We start from the raw sequence: 25,574 nt of genomic DNA on the forward strand, positions 1-25,574 counted from the left end.
AAGAACGTTCCATTTGCAAAAAAGAAAAGCAGAAATCAGGAGGTCATCCAAGTAGATGATTACCATCCTTTCCTGTTTTGAACCATCATCCTCTTTTTGTCATTTGATAACTCCTTCTGTTTTCAGTCTTCCAACTTATTTTTTCTGGGGGAGGTGATGGGGCAGTGGTATTATCACTGGATTAATAACCTAGATACCTTGGACAAAATCCTGGAGACCTGGGTTCAAATCCCACCACGGCAGCTGGTGATAAATTCAAATTTGAATTCTGGTATTAAAAACTCTAATGCTGACCATGGAAGCCATTGTCAATTGTTGTAAAGACCCATCTGGTTCACTTATGTCCTTTAGGGGAGGAAATCTGCCATCCTTGTCTGGTCTACACATGACTCCAGACCCATACCAAAATGGTTGACTTTTAGCTACCCTCTGAAATGGCCTGGAATGAAGCAAGGAAATAAAACTGAATGGATCACCCTGAATCATCCTATGCACTGGAAATGACAATAGCAAAAACTGTCCTGTAAGCCCTCCTTACCAACATCTGGGGGATTGTGCCAAAATTGGGAGAGCTGGCTCACAGACTAGTTGAGCAACAGCCTGACATAGTCATACTCACGGAATCAGAGTTTACAGTCAACATCCCAGACGCCACCATCTGCATCTCTGGGATGTCCTGTCCCACCAGACAGTCCCATGAGATACTGCAGCACAGTAGTTATCTGATCAGGAGGGAACTGCTCTGGGACGCCAGATCCCATGAATTCTTCTGGCACCAGGTTGAACTTGGGCAGGGAAACCTGCAGATTACCATCGACTGCCCCCCTCTCGTATGGACTCATCAATGCGACTCCATGTAGAACACTGCTTGGAGGAAGCACTGAGAGTGGCAAAAGTGCAGGATGTACTCTGGGTGGGGGACTTCAATGTCCATCACAAAGATTGGCTCAGTAGCACCACTACTGACTGAGCTGGCCAAGTGCTCAAAGACATTGTTTCTAGATTGGGTCTGCTGCACTCTCCACTGGCCTAGTAGGGTGCAGCTTCAACAACGCTAAAGAAGCTGGACATCATACAGGACATAGCAGCCTGCTTGATGGGCACCCCATCCACAACCATTCACTCACTCCACTATTGACACATTGTAGCAACAATTTACCAATCTATAGGATGCATTGCAGAAACTCAGCAAGACTCCTTGGACAGCACCTTCTAAACCCATGACCTGTACCAGCTAGAGGGACAATGGCAGCAAAAACATGGGAACACCAACACCTGAAGGTTGCCCTCCAAGCTACACACCATCCTGACTTGGAAATACATCACCGTTCCTTCACATCGCTGGGTCAAAATCCCTGGAACTCCCTCCTTAAAAGAATTATGGGTATACCCAGTCCTCAAGGACTGCAGTTTTTCAAGAAGGCAGCTCACCACCACCTTCTCAAGGGCAATTAAGATAACCAATTACGTGCTGGCTTAACCTGTGAAGACTGCATCCCTTGAATGAATATAAAAACAAATTATCACATCGCTTTTGTGCTTTCCTCCCTTCCCTCCTTTCCCACTTCTCTTCTCAGCCTGTACAAAATCTGTGGCATTGATAATGTTTTCCAGTTCTTATAAAGAATTATCATCCAGAAATATTCACTCCATTTCTCTATCTCCAAATGCTCTTCTCCCAGATGTTTATGTGTCTGATTTCTGAGATTTACATTATTTTTGTTCTGGACAACAAAAAATCAGTTAATTCAGATTCCTGCCATTCCTGTAACTGACCTTGGTCTGTCTTGAATGCATAATCTGGTTGTCATCCTGTGCCAAGGAGACCCAGATGTTTCAAAATGGTGTCAGGGAGTGCCTGGTGCAGTGTAGGATATTTTATTCCTGAAAGGGTGTTCAACCCAAAGCATTACATGGTTGGTAAATTTTACCAGGTTCCAGACATCTATGTAAAAGAAACATCAGTTAACATTATGATGTCTCTCTAAGTTGTCCCAAAAGCACATGATGTATCATGAATCACTTTCAGGTTCAGTGATTGCTATGTTATTGACTGCAGTTGACAATTCACAAAGTGCAAGGTCCCAAAAACAGCAAGGTAGAGAATGAGAATTTAATCTGCTATTCTTGCTTATATTTGATGAGGGATATTGTCCAAGAGCAAAAAAGGGTAAAAGATTTTAAAAGAGCTGAGAGATTAAATGTATTTAAAATAATACACCAGTCAGGCAATGTGTGGAGGCAGAGATGTTGGAGGTGTCAAAAATTTAGCTGATAGCCTGGCGAAGTTTGCAGATTCTGTATTTCACATGGTAGCTGTGTAAATTATGTCTGACTAATGTTCATCCTTATTTCTTTTCCCAGGTGGTTTTGCCATAGTATTCCTGGTGAAGACACACAATGGTGTTAAAAGTGCACTGAAACGAATGTACGTCAACAATGAACATGACCTGCAGGTGTGCAAGAGAGAAATCCAGATAATGGTAGGTGGAAAATGTTTGCAGGCACTTTATTCAAATAAGAGAAAGAAAGGAATTACCAAATGTTTAATATAAGAATTGGTGATAATGTGTCCAATGTTCTGACTCATGATCATCGACATGAAATATTATCTCTCTTGCTTTTTCTCCGTCCACACACCCTGCTTGACTTGCTGAGTGTTTCAAGCATTTTTGTATTTGTATTTTGATATCTGCTGCTTTATGCCAGCTTTCAGAACACATAGTAACAAGTGTTTGAGAGTGGCACTGGGAGCTGTCAATACACATTTTTACGGTATTAGCAATGATTTTGCTTTTTTTTAAAAATCTTCCTGCTCAATTATTATTGCTGGACCTTTGCCCAGAATGAGAATGAAGATGCAGACTAGCAGGTGCACCTCTTTGTCACCTTGTCCAGTTAGTCGTTCTTTACTTTTGGACCCAGACTGAGAACGTTGGCATGCTGAATTATCCTGGGGTATGTTGCGGCCAAGCGTAGTGTAGTTGATAATGAAGCCTCCTGATGCATACTTTTCCCAGGCACGCTGCTTGATATTAGTTAGGAACTGGAGCTGTTGATCATTTCCACTTGCCCCCCTAACCACAGCCCTAGCCTGTAGATGCCACTGCCAGCTGTAGCACTGCTATCATTGCCCTGAGGTAGATTGGCAAAAATGCAACAATGAATTTTTGAATGATTGTTTGGACAGCAATATAATGACAATGCAAACAAGTGTTGATCCTGTGACCAAATTGTTCTCTATGTTACAGAGGGACCTGGCAGGGCATAAGAACATTGTTGGGTATGTTGATTCCAGCACAACGGCTGTAGGTTCTGGAGAAGTCTGGGAAGTGCTGATCCTAATGGATTTTTGTCGAGGTGAGGAGTTTGCTTCCAGTACACAATGGACCTGCACTAATGCAATGCAATTGAGTGTGATGTGATTTGTTGTAGAGCTGGGAGCTAAAATAACAATCCTCTTCACTTAAATTTCTCCTTTACCTAATAATGTGTTATAGAGAAGAAATCAACCATTCTAAAAAAAAAGATCGTGGGAGAAATTCATAGACTTAACTGGATTAGTACCTTGCAGCTTCTTTGGACAGCTAATAATGAGCGTTTTATCAGTGAAATAAATTGTTGCCTTCATCTTCCCACAGAATTATGGAACACGTTCTCAACTACCAAGTCAAAGGCTAATCTTTAATGTTGAATTTGACTCTGTGGTATCTTACATTGTCTATCAGCAGACTGAATCTGTCTTAGTTACATGAATACAATGGCTCTTGAGGAAAAGAACAATGAAAATTGGAAACATCATGATCATATTTCTTTGAAGAGAAATACAGATCAACTTTTAAAGATGATGTGACAGTGATCACAGCTTCTTATCCCACTTTTTTTTACTCATCTGGTCCCATTTGCTAGTCCACTGCCTTTACATGTGCACAGAAGGCATCCAGGGTATTCTTGAAATATTACATGAAGCAAACAAGAATTTTTTTTTCTCTTTTATCTATTCTGACTATTGGGAAATGCAGGGACCTCCTTCCTCTGGCTGTACTCCATAGCATAAATGCCCTAGATAGCAATAGAATGAAAGAAATGGATATATTGAAATGTGGATCATTGAATGCACTATTGGACATACTTTTCGCGAGTGTGAAAGAGAATAAGACAGCTTTTTCGTGGTATACTCCTTGAATGAGACAAGTGAGGTAGAGTGATATGGCAGCTCCTATTAGTTATACACATTTTAGTCATTTCTTTATTTGCCAAGCATTCACTAAGAATACTAATCCAGTATTTTATGAAAAGGCTTAAAAATTGCATTAATGCAAACAAAGGGCCTAACTCTTCCATTTTCATTCTCATACTGGATAGAGAACCAAGGTTGAGAAGAGAAAGGAAGATAAATTGAGTTATGATTATATTAATGCAACCTTGTGAGTAAGATAGCTAAACTACAGCTTGGGATGTGGAAACATTAGAACTGGAAGGAGGATTGCAGTTGGCTTCTCTTCAGTCAGCCATCCTAAATGGAAAAAGGCAAGTTCACGTGTCCTCCTTTTAAAATTGTGAAGTGTTATCTGTAAGTAAGTGACGCAAAATGTTCACTCCCCAGCTGAGAAATGTTTCAGATCTGAGTTATATTTATGTAATGGTATAATTATGTAATGGTAAAAGTGTCCTAGGGCTTTTGCTTCTTGTGTTCTTTGTGAAGTAACTGATTGTACTATCACATTCTTAAGTCATTTGCTTCGTCATGTTCTGAAGGACAAGAAGTTGTTTTCACTTCATTGGAATCTTTTATTTTCCTGCTTATAAATGAAAAGTCACCCCGGAATGTTTTTTTTTAGTCCAATGCAGGCCTTCTGGATTTTCCTGTATCATGATGAGATTAAAATTATCAAATTAATGGAAATGAAAGATATGGGCTCCCTTGCACTTCTGAAACCAGAATTTTTGCCAATTTGTTCTCACCTGTTGCCCCAAAGAAATAGAAGTATTTATATTGTGGAGAGAAGCTGGAGGAGAGAAACCCAAGCAGCACCCGCAATATATAAAAAAATGTTTATTTCATGAGAATACCATGCTTTGTGTTCTGTGTACCTGGGACAATGCAGGAGCAACTCCAAACATAATGGATTTTCCTGAGCTTAGAACACTGCAACACTGCACTTTATCACAGTAATCATTACTCTGCTAGTGCTGCTAGCAATTGCAGATTTGGGCAACATGCCCACATTTGTAATGATATGAATTCGCATGTTCAGTTCCCTTGGCACACATTTGGGTCACACTTTGCAGCACCCGGACATTGGGAACTGGCTGTGTGCAAAATTGTAGGCACTGTTATTCTGCTTGGGAGTGCAGCATGTTTGTGCTTCTTTCAAGCAATGGATAGTGATTGCCAGTTTCCATGGCTACAACTGTTGGTTCTGTGAAGATTGCAAAAGCAAAATAACACCAGAAATTCATTTGTTCTCCTGGCATTCCACACACAATAAAATCAGCATTTTTGTTTTATTTCTAGAACTTTTTTTTAGTCATCATATTTTGATTTTTGTCTTTATTACTGAAGGAAAGAGCAATAGAGGGAAGTTTCAACATCTCTCTTCATGCTGTTTTGAACGCATTTGTGTGTGAATACCTAGAATGATGCATCTTAATGAACCTATCCACTTAACTAGCTCACTGAGCTCAATATGTGGAAACTAAGAGCACTATTCTGTCAGTTCTTGGCACTTGATGTAACAGGGGCAGCATGAGATCGCCACCACCTGCAAGTTTCCTTCTATGTTAAACATTGGTTCTGACTTGGAAATGTACTCTGGTACTTCACGTAGCATTTAGGATATGTTTCCCAAGAACAAGAGTGCTCATGGAATTGGTGCTTAAAAATGGTCATTATGACATTAAGTATATAGAGATGCATTACCGCCAATGTTGCTGTGCTGAGAACCAAGCACAAACCCCTGCCCCTCTGCACTGCAGCAGCCCATCGGTATGGAAAGGCTGCTTGTGAGGGCTAGTGCTGGGCGGGCTGGAACGAGCACTGTAGCTGATCAGTGCTGAGATGTGGGACTCAGGGTCGTGCTGTGGCCAATAGGATGAGTGTAGCCTGTGGCTGGTGACAAGCAGCACTTGCTCCATATGTTGACAGACTGGTGAGAGAGACCATAGGATTGGATGTTCTGTCATCACATGGAGGAGCCTCTGCTAATCCTCTGTAATGGCTCACACTCACTGCACTGGATACTGTGCAGGCAAGGTAGTGTAGCAGTTAGTGTAATGCTATTACAGCACCAGCAACCCAGGTTCAATTCTGGCCACTGTCTGTAAGGAGTTTGTACGTTCTCCCAGTTTCTGCGTTGGTTTCCTCCAGGTGCTCCGGTTTCCTCCCACGTTCCAAAGATGTACGGGTCAGGAGGTTGTGGGCATGCTATGTTGGTGCCGGAAGTGTGGCAACACTTGCGGGCTGCCCCCAGAACACTCTACGCAAAAATGCATTTCACTGTGTGTTTCGATGTACATGTGATGAATAAAGATAGCTTAGCTTATCTTATCTTAAAGCTGCAGCCCTGAGTTCACCTTCCAGCAACCATACCACATGCTTCGGCCCAACCCTCACAAGCAGCATCTCCACCCCAAGTTATGGGTGATTATTTATCTTGGAAGTGCCAGTTCAAGAAAGGGGTTTGCACCATTTTCCATGGATTAATGCCATCTTTTGTTATTTCAATTTGCTTATCATCATCTTATTTTAACATTTGGATGCAAGTCAACCAATCTTTCAGAATGGTTTCCTTCTTTCATCAACTTCCAAAAGGGATTAAATGGATCTGGTGGAGGAACTGAACATGAAAATCTCGGAATTAAGCAGTATATCTCGTTGATAAAAATATTGAAATGTCGATTCCAATCCGCTGTTCAGCTGAGGGTTGGCTTTACCACAAACTGATGCTGCCACAAAATAAATGAGGGGATTGTCAATTTTATGGTCTTTTCCTCTCTTTCACTTTACCTGTGCATTTTACACCCAGTACCCCATCATCCTCAACTCCCTCTACAGCCTTAGTCTTTCCAAAGCTAATCAATGCAGTGTTATATTATGAGTGGGGTCACAAACATAGACAAAGAAGGTGATTCAGTGCATCCAAGCACATCCACTCCAATTTTCATCCCTGGTCTCCAAGCAACACTTTGTGGGTCAAGAAGTTCCTTGTGGCTTTTGATGTACTTAACAACTTGCCAGTTGAATTGCTGTGTCTATACCCAACTCTTACCTTGAAAATGTCTTACAGATTTGTCCTTTTTTATTCTGCAGTCTGACATGTCTGTCTTATGCCCCTTGTAGTTCCTTTCAAGTTTAAGTATTTCTGTTGCTTTAGCTCGTGTGTTGTTTTGAGAGACTGGGTTAAACTATTGTATATCTCTTGTTGCAGGAGGTCAAGTGGTGAACCTGATGAACCAGCGGTTACAAACAGGATTCACTGAAAACGAGGTATTGCAGATATTTTGTGATACCTGTGAAGCAGTCGCAAGGTTGCATCAGTGCAAGACCCCCATCATTCACCGAGATCTAAAGGTGATCAGATTGTCTGCTCTTCTATAGGAAGGTCCAGTAGAGTATGCAGTTTGGAAACTGTTAGGCAATCTTGTCCATTTGTTTTGTTCGTGTTTGAAGAAGAGTTGTGTGAGCATGCAAAACTCATAAAGACGGGAAAGATTGTTTTGGTTGTGCAGCATTTTAAATGATTAAGAGTACACTAAGTTTTTTGTAGATGGGAAAACTTAAACACATTGGCAGCAGTACTAAACACAATGATATGTGACACCTCAGTTACTCTCGTCTACTATAATGAATCATGACCATCAAGCATTATTCTGCCAGGAAGCTCCTCCCACCTTGTTCCCATAAATTGAAAGATGAACATAAAATAATCTTCTGTCATACATGTGATAAGAGTCATTTTCCATGCCATCCTGTGTAACAATTCATGAGTAAAAACATTTTATTGTTGTGTAATGGAATTGTGCCTCCCTTTTTCTCTCCCACACCTCCTCCCCACTCTAACTCCAATGTATTGAAATTTGACTTCAAGGCCATGCACCTTTCTGTATGCTGGGACTGTACTACCTCCTTTCTTCCTAGGGTGATAAATTGTGAGCAGAAAGTAGTGCCTTTCCATGCAAGACCTTGGCACTTTACCTCTCCCTGGTTTATTGTGAGCACAAAGTAGGGTCATGCCACATAATGGACAAGTTTGCTTTTATGTTAATTGTCTGTATTGATTTTTTTTTAGTGTATGTATTTTTGGAAAAGCTACAATTTTTAATGAATTAGTTGCAGAGTGCGCTGATTGCTGTAGACCTGGATGGTTGTAAACTTGATCACTGATCTAAGGGAGGCTACCTGATCTCAATAGGTGGGGCTCAGAGTCATAAAATGGCTTCTATATTCTTGGGTTTAGGAAGAGGACTTTTTTTTTGTTTCGTTGATTTCTATTTATTGACTTCAACTGTATAGGTTTATGATGGTGACATTCCCTCAGATGTTTTCCGACCTGAACCCTTCCCACCAATGTGATAAAGTCACCAAAGTACATAGGAGCACTATGACCTACATGTTCCCCTCCAAGTCACAGACCATCTTGAGATAGTAATATATTGCTGTTCCTTTGTTACTGGGCCTAATTCCTGTAATTCACAACTCAATAGCATCGAGCGTATAACTTCAGCAATACACAAAAGTGCTGGAGGAACTCAGCAGGTCAGGCAGCATCCATGGAGGGAAAGAAACAGTCAACGTTTTGGGCCAAGACCCTTCATCAGGACTCCTTCACCAGATGGACAGCAGTAGTTTCAGAAGGAGGTTCACCAGTACCTTCTTGAGTGGGAGAGGAATAGGCAATAAATTCTGCCCTGGTCAATCATGTCCATTTCTGATAAACTAATTTAAAAAAACTATCGCTATTGACAACAGAAACTTGTGCAGTGAGAGAGTGAACTGCACTGAGAAAGTAAATCAGAAGTATGGGGTATGTGACAAGTGGGAATCTTATAATGTGCTTCATGCATTGAAAATGTACCCATGTTTATTCCAGGGAGTTATAGATTTTAAAACCTATGCTCTTTTTATACTGTGGAATGAGGTCCATCAGCAGATGATTTTCATTGTTAGGTATTTGTGCTGTTTTTCTATAGGTTGAAAATATATTGCTTCATGACAAAGGGCACTATGTCCTCTGTGACTTTGGAAGTGCAACCAATAAATTCCAGAATCCACAGGTTGAAGGAGTCAATGTCGTAGAAGATGAAATTAAAAAGTAAGTATCTATTTTTCCCATGTTTCTTGATGAATTGATTGTCTCTCATTAATATCATAAAACTGTATGAAATTTTTTTTTATTATTTCCCTAGTTACCCTTAAGAAGGTGGTGGTGAGCTGCCTTCTTGAATACTGCAGTCCTTGAGGTGTGGGTATTCCCACAATGCTGGTTGCTGCAGTAATATTGCAGTTATTGTACTGAATGAGTAATCGAGAGGTGGTTCTAATTTAGTTGTGGTAAGCTGTCCAGTTAATTTTAATAAAGCTGATTCCTGTGCTTCTAGATTGTCGTAAAAAAATTATTGCCGTAAAGGGAAGAGAACCTAATTCTTTTATCTGATCCAACCCGTACAGTATCCTGCTGAACTCCTTATGCTCTCATGAGCTATTGAAGCAGGGAAACGGCTGGCCACCACCTTGGTGTAGCTGCAGATAATTAAATATAGTTTAGAGATCAAATATGTGGAAGCAAGTTATTCCACATCAGAGAGAGAAAGGTATTTTGGGTTATGTAGCATAGTTTTGGTTAATGGCTTTCTTGCCAGCAATAGCTGTTTTGGATGTTTATAGCAGCTTATGCATGTAGACATTATCTTATTTCCACAATAAAGATCCCAAGGCTAAGTTTTCAATGAACTTGAGACTTCTAGGCTAGAGTCTTTACCCAGTTTTCATTCAAGACTTTCTGTAATTTTAGGTGGTGAGTAGATTTTGGCGTACTTTGCTCATAGTCTTTCAACTGTTGTAATTGCCTCAGGAGATTTTGTCCTGACTTCAAAGGCTGTCCTGTTGCTTTTGATGAAATAATTCCAGCAATGAATTTTTCAGCTCCAACTGCATGTAAAAGATCAAAATGGTCATGGAGGAGATGAATGGCTTCAAGTTGAGCAAAATGACATGACTATTAGTGACTCATGTTTTACATTGAATTGGCATGAAATACCAACAAGATAGATTCAATGAACTTGGATAAATTATTGGCTCAAGGGACGTAAGCACTGCTGAAAGCCTGCCTTTATTGACCATCCCTAATTGCGATTGAGAAGATTGATGACAAACTGCCTTCTTGAACAGAGTTCTGATAACCACCTAACATTCTGTTGGATTATCAGTGACCTTCCAATGACCTTGAGATCTGTGACTGGAAGTGATCAGGAAAGAATTGCAATACATGTACATTCTTACCTCTGCTAAACATTATTTTTTTAAAAGTCCCCTGTATAGCATTGATTGTTGCTCTCATTTTCTGTGATTGATTCCTTTTTATGACAGTACCAAACACTGTTGGATAACATCCGCAGAAATACAGAAGTAGCAGAAATATTTTAATTTGGACATCATTGTAGTAACCTTTCCTGACGTCTCATCACAGTTTATTTTTTTTCTGACTAGGAGTATACTTAATTTTACACATGCAAAAGTGATAAAGTAACTTGCCAGTTGCATTCACTGCCAGTTATACTAATACTTGTACAAAATACAAATCCAATTTTCTAACTGGATCTATAAACCACAAGGTATACCACCTCTCTAGTAAGCAATATACCAGAAATCCTCTAGTTGCAAACATACTTAACCAGGTGTGCTGGTTTGTATTTCTCTGGATTGGTCATGCTGTGGGTGGTGCTGGTGTGGGAATAGCTACTTGACAGTGCTGAAATTCTGAAAACCAGTTAAAATAAGTCTTGAGATATCATGAAGAACAGAACTGAAAAATGTATTTACATTAAATCTTGATTAGACTGCATTTACAAGTATTTTGAATAATTCTCAATTCCATATTATTAAAAGGGGTAAAAAGGTATTGACAAATAAGCAAGTTTGCAATGCTGGTATCAAAGCTAGTCAAAAAGACATAGTGAACAATATGCAGCTCTTATCCCAAGTAAAGAGCAGAGTGAAAATTGATTGAGAAAGGAATAGAATACATGTTGACCAAGTTAAATAAAGAACAGTGTGAGGAGGTTCCCATAGATCCAAGTATCTGTTTCTATGCAGTTATCGTCACACACTCCCATTTAGCTTCAGGGAACGGCATATATTATAGACAAGGCAAATTGTTTTACCATTTTGTAAAAACAATTGCAATATACTACTTCCCAAAATACTGGCAAGAATCCCATGAAACTAGTCATAGTTCAACAACATAAAATCAGTTTTTAACGATAGAGACAGAGCCTTTAAATTATGCCCTTCAGGACCTTGAGACATTCCAAAGAACCTTAGAGGCAATCAAGTCATTTTGAATAGAAATTAACATCAAAATCTTGGAAATATGGTATGACACAGCAAGTTGCCACAGATAGCAGTGCACTACTGACCAGTCATTCTGATTAAGCGATGTTGATTGTGGGATATTTCTTTAGCTTCAGAATGGTGCTATGGGATCTTTTATCTTGGAGAACATTCATGACCTTGATTTAATATCTGAACATAAAGATACTATGTTTGACTGTGCAGCCTTCCCTCAGTACTGTACTGAAGTGGCAGCCTCGATTATTGTGCTCATCTCTGGAAGTAGACATAACCTGTGACCTTCTGACTCAAAGGCGAGAGCACTGCAACTGAGCCAGCTCAAGAGGAGATGCTTCTCTTTGTTCAAAATCACCAGCTCTCTGGAGGCACATCCGCCTGGTTTGAAAAGACCCACTTGAATTATGTAGAGGATGAACCTGTCTGTGATCCATAATTACTACACCGAGTAGGAGCTGGCATCTTTCCCAGATGTGGATAGCAATCCTGATGCAGCAATACGTTGATAAGAATCAGTTGTGGCTCTGACTCCCCTCGAGTATTGTTTCTCATATATTTAATTTATTGTTCTGTATTTAATTTTGGTGACATTTAATGAGAGCAGTAAGGAACCTGATGCTTTAATTTTTCTATTGTCTTGTGCTGTGTCTCTTGACATAATCAACGAGTATCTTAAATATTCCTTCAAGTGAAATCATACTAGAATATACATGCTAAGTAGTTTGCTTCTACTCAGTCATTGAACTTGGATGAAGTTTAACTGTCAATCTGTGCCATTTGAATCTTGGTAATTTGTTAATGGTTGGCATGTGCAATCTTCCAATTATATCCACTGGAAGTCTACATTTATAGGTTTTCTCCTTCTAAAAGCAAGTTGTGTCTGATAAAGGCTGAAACAATAGGGTTAAGTACTGATGGTTAATTGTATGATAGCAACACTGTTGGGTGCATTCTTATGATACAAGTCAAATGGTGCAATTAAGTACATGGTATAAGCATACTGAGATTCCAGAATAATTGGATGTGATTTCCTCCTCCATAACAACAATCACCCCCACCCTCAACACACACCACCCACTTGAAAAGCATTTGTTATAGTTTAGTTACTAAGCTAAAGGACAATCTCGCAATAAAACCTACTTACTTTAGCTATGTTCAGATGTATAAGATGTTAGAAAATCTTGTAGCCTCATGCTAAATCTGTTTATGTTGAAAGTGCCATTAAAATTTGCTTTTTAGTCAACAACCATTCCAAGTTAACAGACGAATGTGCACAGAATGATAGTACAGCAGACTTGCTTTTTGTGAATGTATGCCCAACTATTCTCAAATCGAGAATCTCCTCCCTTGTCATCTGAAAAATAGTTAGCTGGTTTAATAATGTGTATCATGACCCAGAATGTCATGTTGCAAACACTGTGACTCACTAGGTTGGTTTCATGTCTCTTTCCTGGGTTACATAGGGTGGTTTTAGCTCTATCATGTCCCATGATCAAGCAGCCTACGTTTATTGGCTGGGGTGGGGCCACTGGATGGAAGGAATGAGTCAGAAAAATAGAAATCTTCATATTCCTTGCCTTCATTTTTCAGTAGGTTAATTGAAAACAAAGACAAGGATTACTAGTTTCCTGAAGTTTTGTTTTTAACATTAATGACAACAATGCATTAGCTAGTGAAATGGAGGCCTATGACTTTCAGCAGCCAATCAATTTTTTTAAAAAAACCTTATTTATACAGCACGGTAACAGGCCCAACAAGCCCGTGCCACCCAGTTACACCCTTGTTAACCTACTAATCCGTATGTCTTTGAAATGTGGGAGGAAATCAGAGCACCAGGAAAATAGAGTTTATGTAGTGAGCCTATGTAATGCTTATGTAGTGGAGGATAGTTAGTGCGTAAAATCTATCTCGGTCACTCACAACAGTATGGCAAGCAGTATTGATTGGAATTATCCAATAACATCCAGTCTAGCTGTCTATAGAGTTATCACAATATGCAGCCTTCATTTAAATAAATCCATAAAGATTTATTTTGCAAACATATCCAACAAAGTATTGAGACTAAAGCACAGAGGGAAGTGTCATGGTGATCCAAAGTAGCTTTCTACAAAAACATAGAACAGTACAGCGCTGGACAGGCCATTCGGCCCACGATGTTATGCTGATCTTGACACCAATTTATACTAAATGTTCTCCTCCTGTGTATCATCCATATGACTCCATTCCCTTCATATTCGAGTGTCCATCTAAAAGTCTCTTAAACTCTACCAAACTGTATAATTCCACTACTATCCGTGGTAACCCATTCCAGGCACCTACTACTCTCTGCATAATAAAAAAAACACTTGCCCCTCACGTAGCCTTTGCATTCCACCCCACCCAATCTTAAAAACATGTCCTCTGGTGTTGACATTTCTACCTTGGGAACAGATTCTTACTGTCTACCCTATCTATACCTCTCATAATTTTTAACCATTTCTATCAGGTATCCCCTCAGCCTCCGACGCTCTAAGGAGAACAAGCCAAGTTTGTCCAGCCTGTCCTTATAGCTCATACCCCCTGATCCAGGCAGCATCCTGGTAAACCCCTTCTGCACTTTTTCCATAATCTCCACATCCTTCCTACAATGGGGCGACCAGAACTGCACACAGTACTCCAAGTGTGGTCTGACTAAAGTTTATATAACTGCAGCATGTCTTCCTTGCTCTTATACTCAACACCCCTACCAATGAAGGCAAGCATTCTATATACCACCTTTACCACCTTATCCACTTGCATAGCCGCTTTCAGTGAACTATGGACCTGGACCCCAAGATCCCTCTGTACTTCAATACTATTAAGGAGCCTACCATTAACTGTATACTTTCTCCTTTCATTTGACCTCCCAAAGTGTAACACCTCACACTTGCCCAGATTAAACTTCATCTGCCACTTCTCTGCCCATATCTGTAACTGATCTATATCTCGCTGTATTTCTTTGATAGTCCTTTACACTGTCCACAACTCCACCAATCTTAGTGTCATCTGCAAATTTGCTAATCCACTCATCCACATTTTCATCCAAATCATTGATGTATATCACAAACAACAGAGGTCCCAGTACCGATTTTCACGGAACACCACTGGTCATAGACCTCCAGCCAGAATAACAACCTTCCATCCCTACTCTGTCTTCTATGGGCAAGCCAGTTCCAAATTCAAACGTGCAATTCACCCTACATCCCATGCATCTTTATCTTCTGAATCAACCTACCATGAGGGATCTTGTCAAATGTCTTACTAAAATCCCTGTAGATAACATCTACTGCCTTACCCTCATCAAGCACCTTTGTCATCTCCTCAAAAAAAACTCAACCAAGTTTGTAAGACGTAACCTGCCCCGCACAAAGCCATGCTGACTGTCCCTTAGCGGGCCATGCATTTCCAAAAGTTTATAAATCCTATCCCTCATTATCCTCTCCAATAGCTTCCCTACCACTGACATGTGGCTCACTGGCCTTTCATTACCTGGATTATCCCTATTTCTCTTCTTGAACAAAGACACAACATTTGCTACTTTCCAATCCTCCGAAACCTATCCTGTTGCTCGTGAGGACACAAAGATCCTTGTTAAAGTCCCAGCAATCTCCTCACTTGCTTCTTTCAACATTCTGGGATATATGCCATCAGGGCCTGAGATTATCCACCTTAATACATTTCAGAAGACCCAGCACTACCTCCTTAATCTCAAAATGTCCGAGCACATTAGCATGCCCCGCTCTGTTTTCACTGTCCTTCAATTCCTTCTCCTCGGTAAATACCGATGCAAAGTACTCATTTAGTACCTCAGCCACTTGCTCTGACTCCACAAATTTGCTCTTTTATCCTTGAGTGGACCTACCTTCTTCTTAGTTATCCTTTTTTTTAATATATAAAATGCCTTGGGATTATCCTTGACCCTACCTACCAAGGACATTTCCTGGCCTCTTTTGGCCTTCCTAATCACCTGCTTGAGCACCTTCCTGCTGTCTTTATATTCCACAAAGGCCCAGTCTGATTTTAGCTTCCTAAACCTTGTGTATGCTTCCTTTTTCTTCCTGACTAAGTTTAGGACCTCCTGGGTCATCAAAGGTTCCCTTACCTTACCATCCTTGTCCTTGCTCCTTACTAGAACGTGCCGATCCTGAACTCTGATCAGCTGGTCTTAAAACAACATGTCAGACATGGACTTGTCCGCCAGCAGCTACTCCCAATCTACGCCTCTTGGCTCCTGTCTTATCCTGCTGTAAATTACCTTCCCCCAATTTAGAACCTTCATGCAAGGTTTTATCCTTACTCATAACTATCTTAAAACATATGAGTTGTGGTCACTATTCCCAAAATGTACACCCACTTTCAGGTCTATCACCTGGCCTGGCTCATTTCCCAAAACTAGGTCCAGTATGTTCTCTCCTCTAATTGGACTCTCCACATACTTTTTCAAGATCCCGTTTTGGATGCACTGAAGAAATCCTACCCCATCTAAGCTTCTAGTATTAAGGAAGTTTCAATCAGTACTGGGGAAGTTAAAGTCCCCCACTCTGACAACCCTGTTGTTTCTGCACCTTTCCATAATCTGTCTTCCTATCTGTTCCTCCACCTCTTGGTGGCTTTCGGGAGGCCTACAACATCATAATTCCATGTACTGATCCAGGATCTAAGTTCTTCCTCCTTACCCATAATACTCCTCGTATTGAAATAAACACATATTAGCCCATGAGACCCACCGTGTTTATCAGCCTGTCCTGTGGTGTCCTTCCTTTCAATCTTACTTGTCATACCACCTTTCTTGCCTTCAACCCTACTACCTATTGCCTTACTGCTGTGGTTCCCATCCCCTAGCAAACCTCCCAGTGAGGATATTGGTTCCCCTCCAGATGCAAACTGTCTTGTTTGTACAGGTCCCACCTGCCCTAGAAGAGAGCCCAGTGATCCATAAATCTGAAGCCATCCTTCCGACACCAGCTCCTTAGCCACATATTGAACTGCATTATGCATCTATTTCTCACCTCACCAGCATGTGGCACGGGTGGTGATCCTGAGATTACAACCCTGGAAGTCCTACTTTCTAACTTCCTATCTAGCACCCTAAAATCAGTATGCAGGACCTCAACCCTACTCCTGCCTATGTCATTGGTACCTATATGGACCACAACCTCTGGCTGCTCACCCTTCTCTCTCAGAATGTCCTGTACCTGCTGCGAGGCATCCTTGACCCTGCCACTAGGAAGGCAACACACCATCCTGGAGTCTCAATTCCGGCCACAGAAATACCTACCTGCGCCCTTACTATCAAGTCCCGTATCACTATCTCCCTGCCTGACTTCACCCTTCCCTTCTTTGCCTCAGAGCCAGGCTCGCCTCTGCAAGGTCATCCCTCCCCAACCCCAAAGGGAGGGGAATGGCCACAGGGGAATCCTGCTCTGTCTGCTTACTCGAGACCATAGAATAGGAGACGTTTTCCAAAATTATTCATAACTGAGGTAAAGAAATGAAGACAAAAGCCAATAAAAGGAAAGGTTGATTTGCTGTTCTACTGCCAAAACTTGGATGAAACAAAAAAGCATGTTAATAAAACAGAAGGACCCAGATCCTGAAGCCAACTGTGATCTCATAGGTGTAGAAGTACAAAAATATCTGCAGACTTGTTAAACAGCACATTTGTTATAAATAGTAATTCTTAGCATGTTTCTGTAAGCTCCTTCAAAGAGAAAATATTTTTGGCTGTTGGATTTAAAGTTCTTAGAGAAGTCCTCTGTTTTATAAATTCCATTGGATAGGTTTAGTTTTTCTATTTTAAAATGCTGTTAGTTATTACCATATATCAAAAACCATTTAGGGCAACGTGTCTATAATACACAAAAACATTTAAAAAAAAGTAGGAGCATGAGTAGAATACCATGCTCCTAAAGCCTGTCCCACCATTCAATATGGTCATGGGTGATCTGCCCCATTCTGTTTTATACCGGTTCCACATAGTCCCAATTCCCAGATCTTTGGGAAAAAATGTCAACTTCCCTCCTCTTTAAGTGGTCCGACTTTAATAACCTTCTAGGGTGGAGAATTCCAAACATTTGCTACCTTTTATAAGAAGCACCTCAGCTTTAAATGACTGCACCCCTTATCTTGTAACAATGTCTCCTTGTTCAAGGTAATCTCACTCATGGAAACATCTCAACATCTACCCTGTATTGCCCCCTTAGGGTCTTGTATCTTTCAATAAGATTACCCCTCATCCTTCTAAACTCCAAAGAATACAGATCTAACATTTTTAACCAGTTGTGATAGGGCAGCCCTCTCTCAAGAACCAACATAGTGAATCTCTTTTGGACTACCTTCATTGCTAGTGTATGTCTTCTTAAATAAGGCAACGAAAGCTGTGCTCCAGGTGTGGCCTCACCAACATGCTATACAGTTGTAACAATGCTTCTCTGTTTCTAACCTCTAGCCCCTTCTCAATACAGGCTAATATATAATTTGACTTCCTAACCACTAGCTGCACCTGTATGCTAACCTTTTGTGTTTCATGCACAAGAATACTTGGAATCCGCTACTCCACTTATTTGCAGTCTCTCTCCATTTAGGTAATAGTCTGCCTTTTGATTCTTCTTAGTGAAGTGTGTGACTTCACACTTTCCTACATTAAACTTCATTTAACAAGTTTTGCCTATTTACTCAACCCGTTCATATCCTTTTGCAGATCCCAGACCTCCCCATCGCAGCATGCCCTCCCACCTATTTTCATGCTATCAGCAAACTCAGGTATCTTACTCTCTGCCCCCTTCCCCATATCATCAACAGGGGAGGAACAAAACTGATGCTTGCTGCAGTCCACTGGTTGCATCCTTCCAGGCTGAAAAAATAAAACATTTATTCAGACTCTCTATGGGATAAACATTCTTAAATCCATGTGAACATACTTCCCCAATGCTGTGAGATCTTGTACACCAGCCTTTTATGTGACATCTTATCAAAAGCCTTCTGGAAATCAAAATATACTATGTCTACAAGCTCCTCTCTTACCTGCTTATTACATCCTAAAAGAACTCCAGCAAATTTGTCAAACGTTATTTTCCTTTCTTGTTGACTTGGTTTGATTGCTTTAGTTCTTCCTTGGTCATAGACTCCTGCTCCTTGCTGACAGCAAATTCTGGATAACTGACCTATAGTTTCCTGCTATTTTTTTTCTCCCTCTTCTTGAACATGGAAGTCAGATTTGTGGTTTTTCATTCCACTGGCACCCTTACAGAACTCCCTATAAATGGAGTATTTAATAACATTCAGTAGTGCGGAAAATCTGCTCGTCTGGCACCACCAAAGTCCTGAGTGTGCTGGATTAACAGACCTTTATTGTGTCTTGGCACTCGTGATACTAAATCAGTGTTGGTTCCCAAACTCACCAAAAGGATATTCCATGTATATATAAGTCATTCACACAATGACACTAAGCAATTTAATTTGAAAATGCATCAAGTATCTGCAGCCATATTCAGGGAATTGTGATGCAAGGACCCTTCTTCAAATTAAGAGATTAGGGGTTGATTGTTTTAATCCCTTTGTTTTATTGTTGACCCTTGTAACAATAAAATTTGCCCTTTTGATTACTAAAATCCAAAGAGTTACTTGCTTCAGCTTGTCTGATTTGTCTCTCGCCATTACAGGGCTGCACTGTAAAGAAAAGCTTGAACTTGTATAACACATTCTGCCTCAATGACTTTTTTTTATTAATCAAATTACTTTTGAATTGAAGTCACAGACCGTAGAAATAAATCAATGATCTGATTGTCCTGCTAATCTGTTTGGAGTTGATTGGAAACAGTGAAATTGGTAAGGACAATTGAGAGAATTACTTTGTCCTTGAACAAGTAGTGCTTTGGGTCAAATATTAGTTTGATAGAACCTCATTTTAACAGACCATGGAGCAAACTGTTGTCTTTTTCTTGGAGAATCAGTTTGTGCAGATAGAAACAAATAATAAGGTTATTTAGAGATATTTTTAAATATACCAAGTGAACCTAACAAGAATAATAAAAGTAATAAACAATCCGCTGGAAGGATTCAGCAAGTCGAGTAGCTTTCTGATGCAGGGTTTCGACCCGAAACGTCGACATTTCCTTTACCTTTACCTTTACAGATGCTGCTCGACCTGCTGGGTTCCTCCAGCATGTCGTTTGTTGCTCCAGATTCTAGCATCTGCAGTCTCTTGTGTCTCCAATAATAAAAGTAAGTTGTTTTCTATCCTGGTGAACCAAATGCAGAAATTAAACTCAAATTAGAAGTTGCGGCCATCATGCCTACCTCTTTGTATTATTCAGGTACACAACTCTATCCTACCGAGCTCCTGAAATGGTAAACCTTTACTGTGGCAAAGCTATCACTACAAAGGCTGATATATGGGTGAGTAGAGAAAAACCAATTGATGTCTCATGTTATGAATGACAGTGCTTGCTTAAAAGGATAGACTTGCTTAGAGATTTCCTGATTCTGCACTTTTGATGTAACGAGAATAACTAGACATACAATTACTTTCAGTTGATAGGCTTGCACAATATTAGCAACAATGCAAACTTGCATTTGTTTTATACATTTCACAATGTCAGGTAACTGGATGACTAGTGAAGTCTTTTTTTAAAGTAAAGCTACTGTTGTAGATTAAAAAAAATATGACAAACAGTGTATTTACAGCAAATAACACCAACAGTAATGTGTTTAAGTGATTACAGAATCACAATGCTCACAGCATGGAAGAAGGCCAGTCTGGCTCAATATAAGAGCAGTCCAGCAAGTCTTGCACCTCTGGTGGATAAGAAACGAAATCTGGCAGGGACACCTCCCTGGTTCTCCAAGTCTTTCCTGCCATCTTTACATCCAATTAAGTGGGCAGATATCTTAACTGAAAGATGGCACTTCTGATGGTATGGAAATCAGCGTAACAGTCGGGGAGAAAAACAATTTCTGATTGAAGGATGTTAAATCTTCCTGTAGTGAAGAAGTTCACTTTTATCTTTTACGTCTCTGCCTTCTTGATTGTCTCAGTTGTTATAAAGTGCAACTGATGAATAATACAATATTTCTAATTATTTTAAATAAATGCTTTGGCATGGGAAGAATTTATGCCTGGTGGATAAGTTACAGAATTCACCTAAGTATAAAGATATTTGTGGGGAGGGAACTTTAAAAGTGCCCAAACTGTCAAAGTTGACCATGTTCTTCATTCCATAATACTAAAGATCGAGCTGTACATAGTTTGAAATGTCCATTTATATAATGTTAATTAAATATAATTGTTAACTTTTTTTCTTCTTCAGATTATTAAAATAAGATCCCAGAACAGATCACCTTAATGATGATAACTTCATGTTCTACTTTCAAATTGTATAGTGAAGCTAAACTAGTGAAAGTCAACTTCTTTGAGGCCATCTTGTCATAACATGCCATATGGATGGTATTATACTTGTGATAAAAGTCTTCACATTGATCAAGGGTGAATACTGGAGTTCAATAATTGATAGTAAAATTTTTTAAGGTCAATCTGTAGTCAGTTTGATATACATGGGATAATATGGTTTGGAGGATTTTCCATCTGAACGTTACACTGATTGATATACTCATGCAGTTGCAAAGTGATCACAGGACAGTTATTAATTAATGCACTAAGCTTGATAAAATGGGACTTGCTGGTGGTGTAACTTAAGTTCATGTGTTTGTCTACACCAAATCCAGATGAGTTGTACGTAAGAGATTCCTACATTTAAAACACTTTTCACGCATGGGTACCTGCAAACAGAATAGCTTAGCTGTCAATTTTTCCCAGTAACTAAAATTGGAAAGAGCAGGGTGGATTCAAAGCTAGCAAAGGCTTGGTTGGAAAGTGTAGGAACTACCCCATCTTGCCAGGAGCATTAAGTTCTGGGTTACTGTCTATAGAAACTCCTACTACTTTAAGCAATTGTTTTACATTGTGAGAGAACAAAAGGTCCCTTTGCTTGTGTTTTAGTCAACTTTAATTCTAAAACAATTTTGATGCAAGAACTATTGTTGAAAGCCCAACAGATATCTGGTAGTCGTTGAGTTAACTCTGAAGATCTGAACTTTTTCCACTGCCATTCATCTTCTGGTAATTGTATTGCTTTCTTTTTCAGGCACTTGGATGTTTACTGTACAAACTCTGTTTTTTTACACTACCATTTGGAGAAAGTCAGGTTGCAATCTGTGACGGGAACTTCACAATTCCAGATAACTCCAAGTACTCCAGCGAGATGCACTGCCTAATAAGTACATACTGCTAAATTTTTCAGTTTGTTTCTTCTTGTGTTTCTGGTCAATTCCATTTGAGCATTGAAGTAATACTTGAACACTGAAATTAGTAGTAGATTAGGACAGGTTTCAAAAACGTTTTGTTTGGTCAACCCCTCATCAGAAGCAGGTATACTATTGGCAAGGCAAAAGTTGTGTTAAAGTTAAGGGAAAGGATGTCTGGAAAGCTAGAAAAGACAAGACACTGAATTTTCAATATCATGGGATCTAACGTGTTCAGAGCTATGTTACTCATGTTTAGGCTGTATGACCCTACCTTCCTTTCACCTCCTGTCTTTGCCTGGTTTGATGTTCAAGATATGTTTTGCCTCTATTTGTGACTGCTTGGTTGTTAGGATGGTAGGAGATGAGCTACAGTGCTGGTCCCTTTCCTTTTTGTTGGCCACACTGTTCCTGACTTGTTTCAAAACAAAGCTCTTCATCCCATTATTGCTATTTTTCTCTGTGCAACCATATATATGTGTGCCATGATTAAAATCGGAAGCTAAGTGAGAACACATCCCTTCATTCGTGCAGCTTTCAGGCAAGAGATTAATTAAAATTGTGACCTCTGGGGTGGGGGGAGTGGAAACGATAAGAAGTAAAATACAAGATTTAAAAGTTAAGCAGGTTTTTTCCAAGGGTAATCAGAATCTGCTGGAAATCAATAATTATTTAATTGATCTGAAATAAATGCATCCATGTACATTGAGAGCTCTTCCTAAAAGAAAATAACCTTGCCAGGAAATTATTTTGACAATCCTACTGTTTGAAATTCCTTTGCTTCATTTATGCAGAATTAGAGCTTTTAGTAAGCTTAGGTATTTGCTTTATCACAAAACAATCAAACAGGAGTTAAAACTTGATTAAAAGATGTGTCTTATTCAGATGGGCAAGTATTTGAATGTTTACCATCTACATACATGTTGATCAGTCATTTTGTAATGTCTACTTGCTGTGTCACAATGATTAGATGTGAATTTAGACTTGTGCCTCCCAACATTACTGCTATTTACTTATCTATACTTTCAGGAGGAGGTTCCAAGTGAGGTGTAGTCTTTCTTGATTATGAAATGGTGTGAGTCCTGAGCCAATCATTTTTCCCTCCCAATGGAATATTCAAGTGGTATTGTTTAAGGCCTGGAATTTTGGTAGTTATTCCAAAGGAATATTGCTAGGACCAAGGAGAAACTATATTGGGATAACATGGTGAAATGGTAGCTGTGCTTTAGGTATTGTTCACATCTGTGATGTATGTTAGTTTATGTACGAGAATGGACCCTTCACAAAGTGAAGTTGGAAATGAAGGTGCAGGAGTAAACATGTTATAGAATTGAAAATGAAACCTGTCTCGATGCAAAATCAAAATAATTTATGATCTGTATGGATGGCATGCAAAACAAATTTTTTCACTGTACCTCGGTACATGAGACAATAATAAACCAATTTACTAATACGTATGCTTTCTTGAGACCAAAGCTGCTGTAACACTGATGTGAAATTGTCTACTCACAGTGGTTTCACTTTACAGGATTCATGCTTGAACCAGACCCTGACAAGAGACCAGATATTTATCAGGTGTCTCACTTTGCATTTAAACAAATTGGGAAGGAGTGCCCTGTGCAGAACGTCTGTGTAAGTCTAGAAATAATTTGAGATCTATTTGCATTGACAGTGCATGGAAATATCACATAAAACTTGGATCCATGTCCAACTGAGATTTACAATTAGCGTGTAATAGTGACTTCGCTGTCATGGTACAGTGTGTTTTGGTTCCAGTATGCTGTGCCACGAAATTAAGTGAGCCCTATTTGTGTATGTGAGTCTCCACAATTTGAGATGTTGATCTTGTCCTTGAATGGAGGTGCCAAGCAAAGATTTAAAATTGGAGAAGTCAAGTAGAAATTATACACTCACTGCCCAAAGCAAATTACTGACCTCCCATTAGTGTCACATTCTAATTAACATTTCTTCAATAGTAATTTAGGTTCTCTCGTGGAGCAGAACAGCCTGTAAGTTAATTGAATGTTTTTACACTTCTAGCTAAGTTAGGTGAGAAATTGTGGCTGAAAAATATACACAGATTTTTCAACCACAATTATTTCAATACATTTTTCAATATGCAACTGAAGTATTTTATCAATGCATAGTAAGTGTCAGAAACCTTTTGAGTTTTTAATGGGTTGAAAAAATAAAATTAATCTGGTGCACATTCATACTCATCTTGTAGATTTTATGGCTAATGATGTATAAGTTTACATAGACCCAAAAACACTCTCTGATCAGGATTTGAGGAAAAATATGAGCAAATAGTCTGTATTACTTGAACGATGATAAAATAGTGAACTCACTCAATAATTTAATAATAACTTTGTTCTGCAGAACTCTCCCATTCCAGCAAAGCTTGTTGAGCCAGTAAAAGCGAGTGAAGCTGCTGCTAAGAAGACACAGCCCAAGGCGAGGTTAGCATCACCTTGTGTATAATTAAGTAGAGCAGGTGCTTGCCTTTACAGGAAAAGCTGTATTAGACTTCTGGGATCAATATTTCGTCTATCGTTTTCAGGAGATTAGTCTTTCGAATCATGAGTGACATTCTAGTTGAGCATTTGTGGAGCTGGTTGAGGGTTAGAGGTAGGGTGAGGAAGCTCAGTTGTCTCATTTGGGACAGTAAATGAACGCCAAATAGGGATGGAACATGATAAGTTATTAACTGAAAACTGATAGTGACTGAAAATGACATTGTTTTCAGAATATTTCAGTATCGTGTTAATTGTGAGGAAGCTGACTTATTGTTCATAGTGAAAATGTTCTATTTAGTTGTTCAGCAACACTACAGAAATGGTATAGTGTAAGTTTATTGAAAGGTTACTCTTGAAGAGGGTTTCATGGTTATGAGGGAAGATCAGCTATATTTGATTATAATGGAAAGTTTAGGTTGCGTTCTCCCATCTGAAGAATTATGATAGAGTTAAATAATACTCAGTTTTGATCACACTTATCAGCAAGATAGGAATTGGAAAGCACAAAACTCTTTGAAAACTCCACAGACTTGGTTAAAAGTAGTTCATGCCATTTCAGTGAGTTCCATTCTATTGAGTATTTTGTTCTCTTGTTTCCAGATTGCATTGCGAAGAAAGAAAAAAACTAAAATGGGTGAAGAGAGATGCATGTCACAATGAATTGGGTTTTGGTATTGTTCACACTCACTAAGTATAATATATTTTCTCACTTAGGCTTACGGATCCAACTCCTCCCACTGAGACCTCAATAGCTCCTCGCCAAAGGCCCAAAGCTGGGCAGGCTCCAGCCAACCCAGGAATGCTGCCAATTCAACCCTCTCTGACACCACGAAAGAGACCGTCTGCTCAGGCAGTTGCACCACCAGCAGGTCTGTTTGTTTGTATCCATGTTCTCTGTAGTTTGAAATACATCTCTGCTGTGGGCCTACAAGTATTTTAATTATCATCTAAGTGCATCATATATGCCCTTCAATTTTCTGGTACCAAGTAAATACACTGATGTGCAGAGAGTGAGAATTTAAAATGTTAATGTCACGTAATTGTTTTTCAAACCACTCAAAAATTTCTAACAAGCTCCAGTCTCGCAGTTTCCTATATTAGAAGAATAATGAGGAGCTGTCAGATCCCATCACTCAGCTCAAAGATTCATTTCTCATCGCCTTTTCTTTTCC

General features: G+C 39.5%; 1 protein-coding gene across 6 annotated transcripts in view; it reads left to right on the top strand.

Annotated features, from left to right (window-relative positions):
- Positions 1 to 25,574, top strand: part of aak1b (AP2 associated kinase 1b) — a 93,642-nt gene that overhangs the window by 19,259 nt on the left and 48,809 nt on the right. For all 6 annotated transcript variants that reach the window (XM_052040810.1, XM_052040811.1, XM_052040812.1 and 3 more), the window contains exons 2-10: positions 2,365 to 2,483; positions 3,252 to 3,360; positions 7,431 to 7,573; positions 9,193 to 9,314; positions 19,903 to 19,984; positions 21,730 to 21,862; positions 23,415 to 23,518; positions 24,266 to 24,345; positions 25,117 to 25,271. In XM_052040810.1, coding sequence (XP_051896770.1) covers positions 2,365 to 2,483; positions 3,252 to 3,360; positions 7,431 to 7,573; positions 9,193 to 9,314; positions 19,903 to 19,984; positions 21,730 to 21,862; positions 23,415 to 23,518; positions 24,266 to 24,345; positions 25,117 to 25,271 — 1,047 coding nt within the window. The remainder of the gene's footprint in view (positions 1 to 2,364; positions 2,484 to 3,251; positions 3,361 to 7,430; positions 7,574 to 9,192; positions 9,315 to 19,902; positions 19,985 to 21,729; positions 21,863 to 23,414; positions 23,519 to 24,265; positions 24,346 to 25,116; positions 25,272 to 25,574) is intronic.

Source organism: Pristis pectinata, chromosome 29, assembly GCF_009764475.1.
Source record: "Pristis pectinata isolate sPriPec2 chromosome 29, sPriPec2.1.pri, whole genome shotgun sequence".
Taxonomy (NCBI): Eukaryota; Metazoa; Chordata; class Chondrichthyes; order Rhinopristiformes; family Pristidae; genus Pristis; species Pristis pectinata.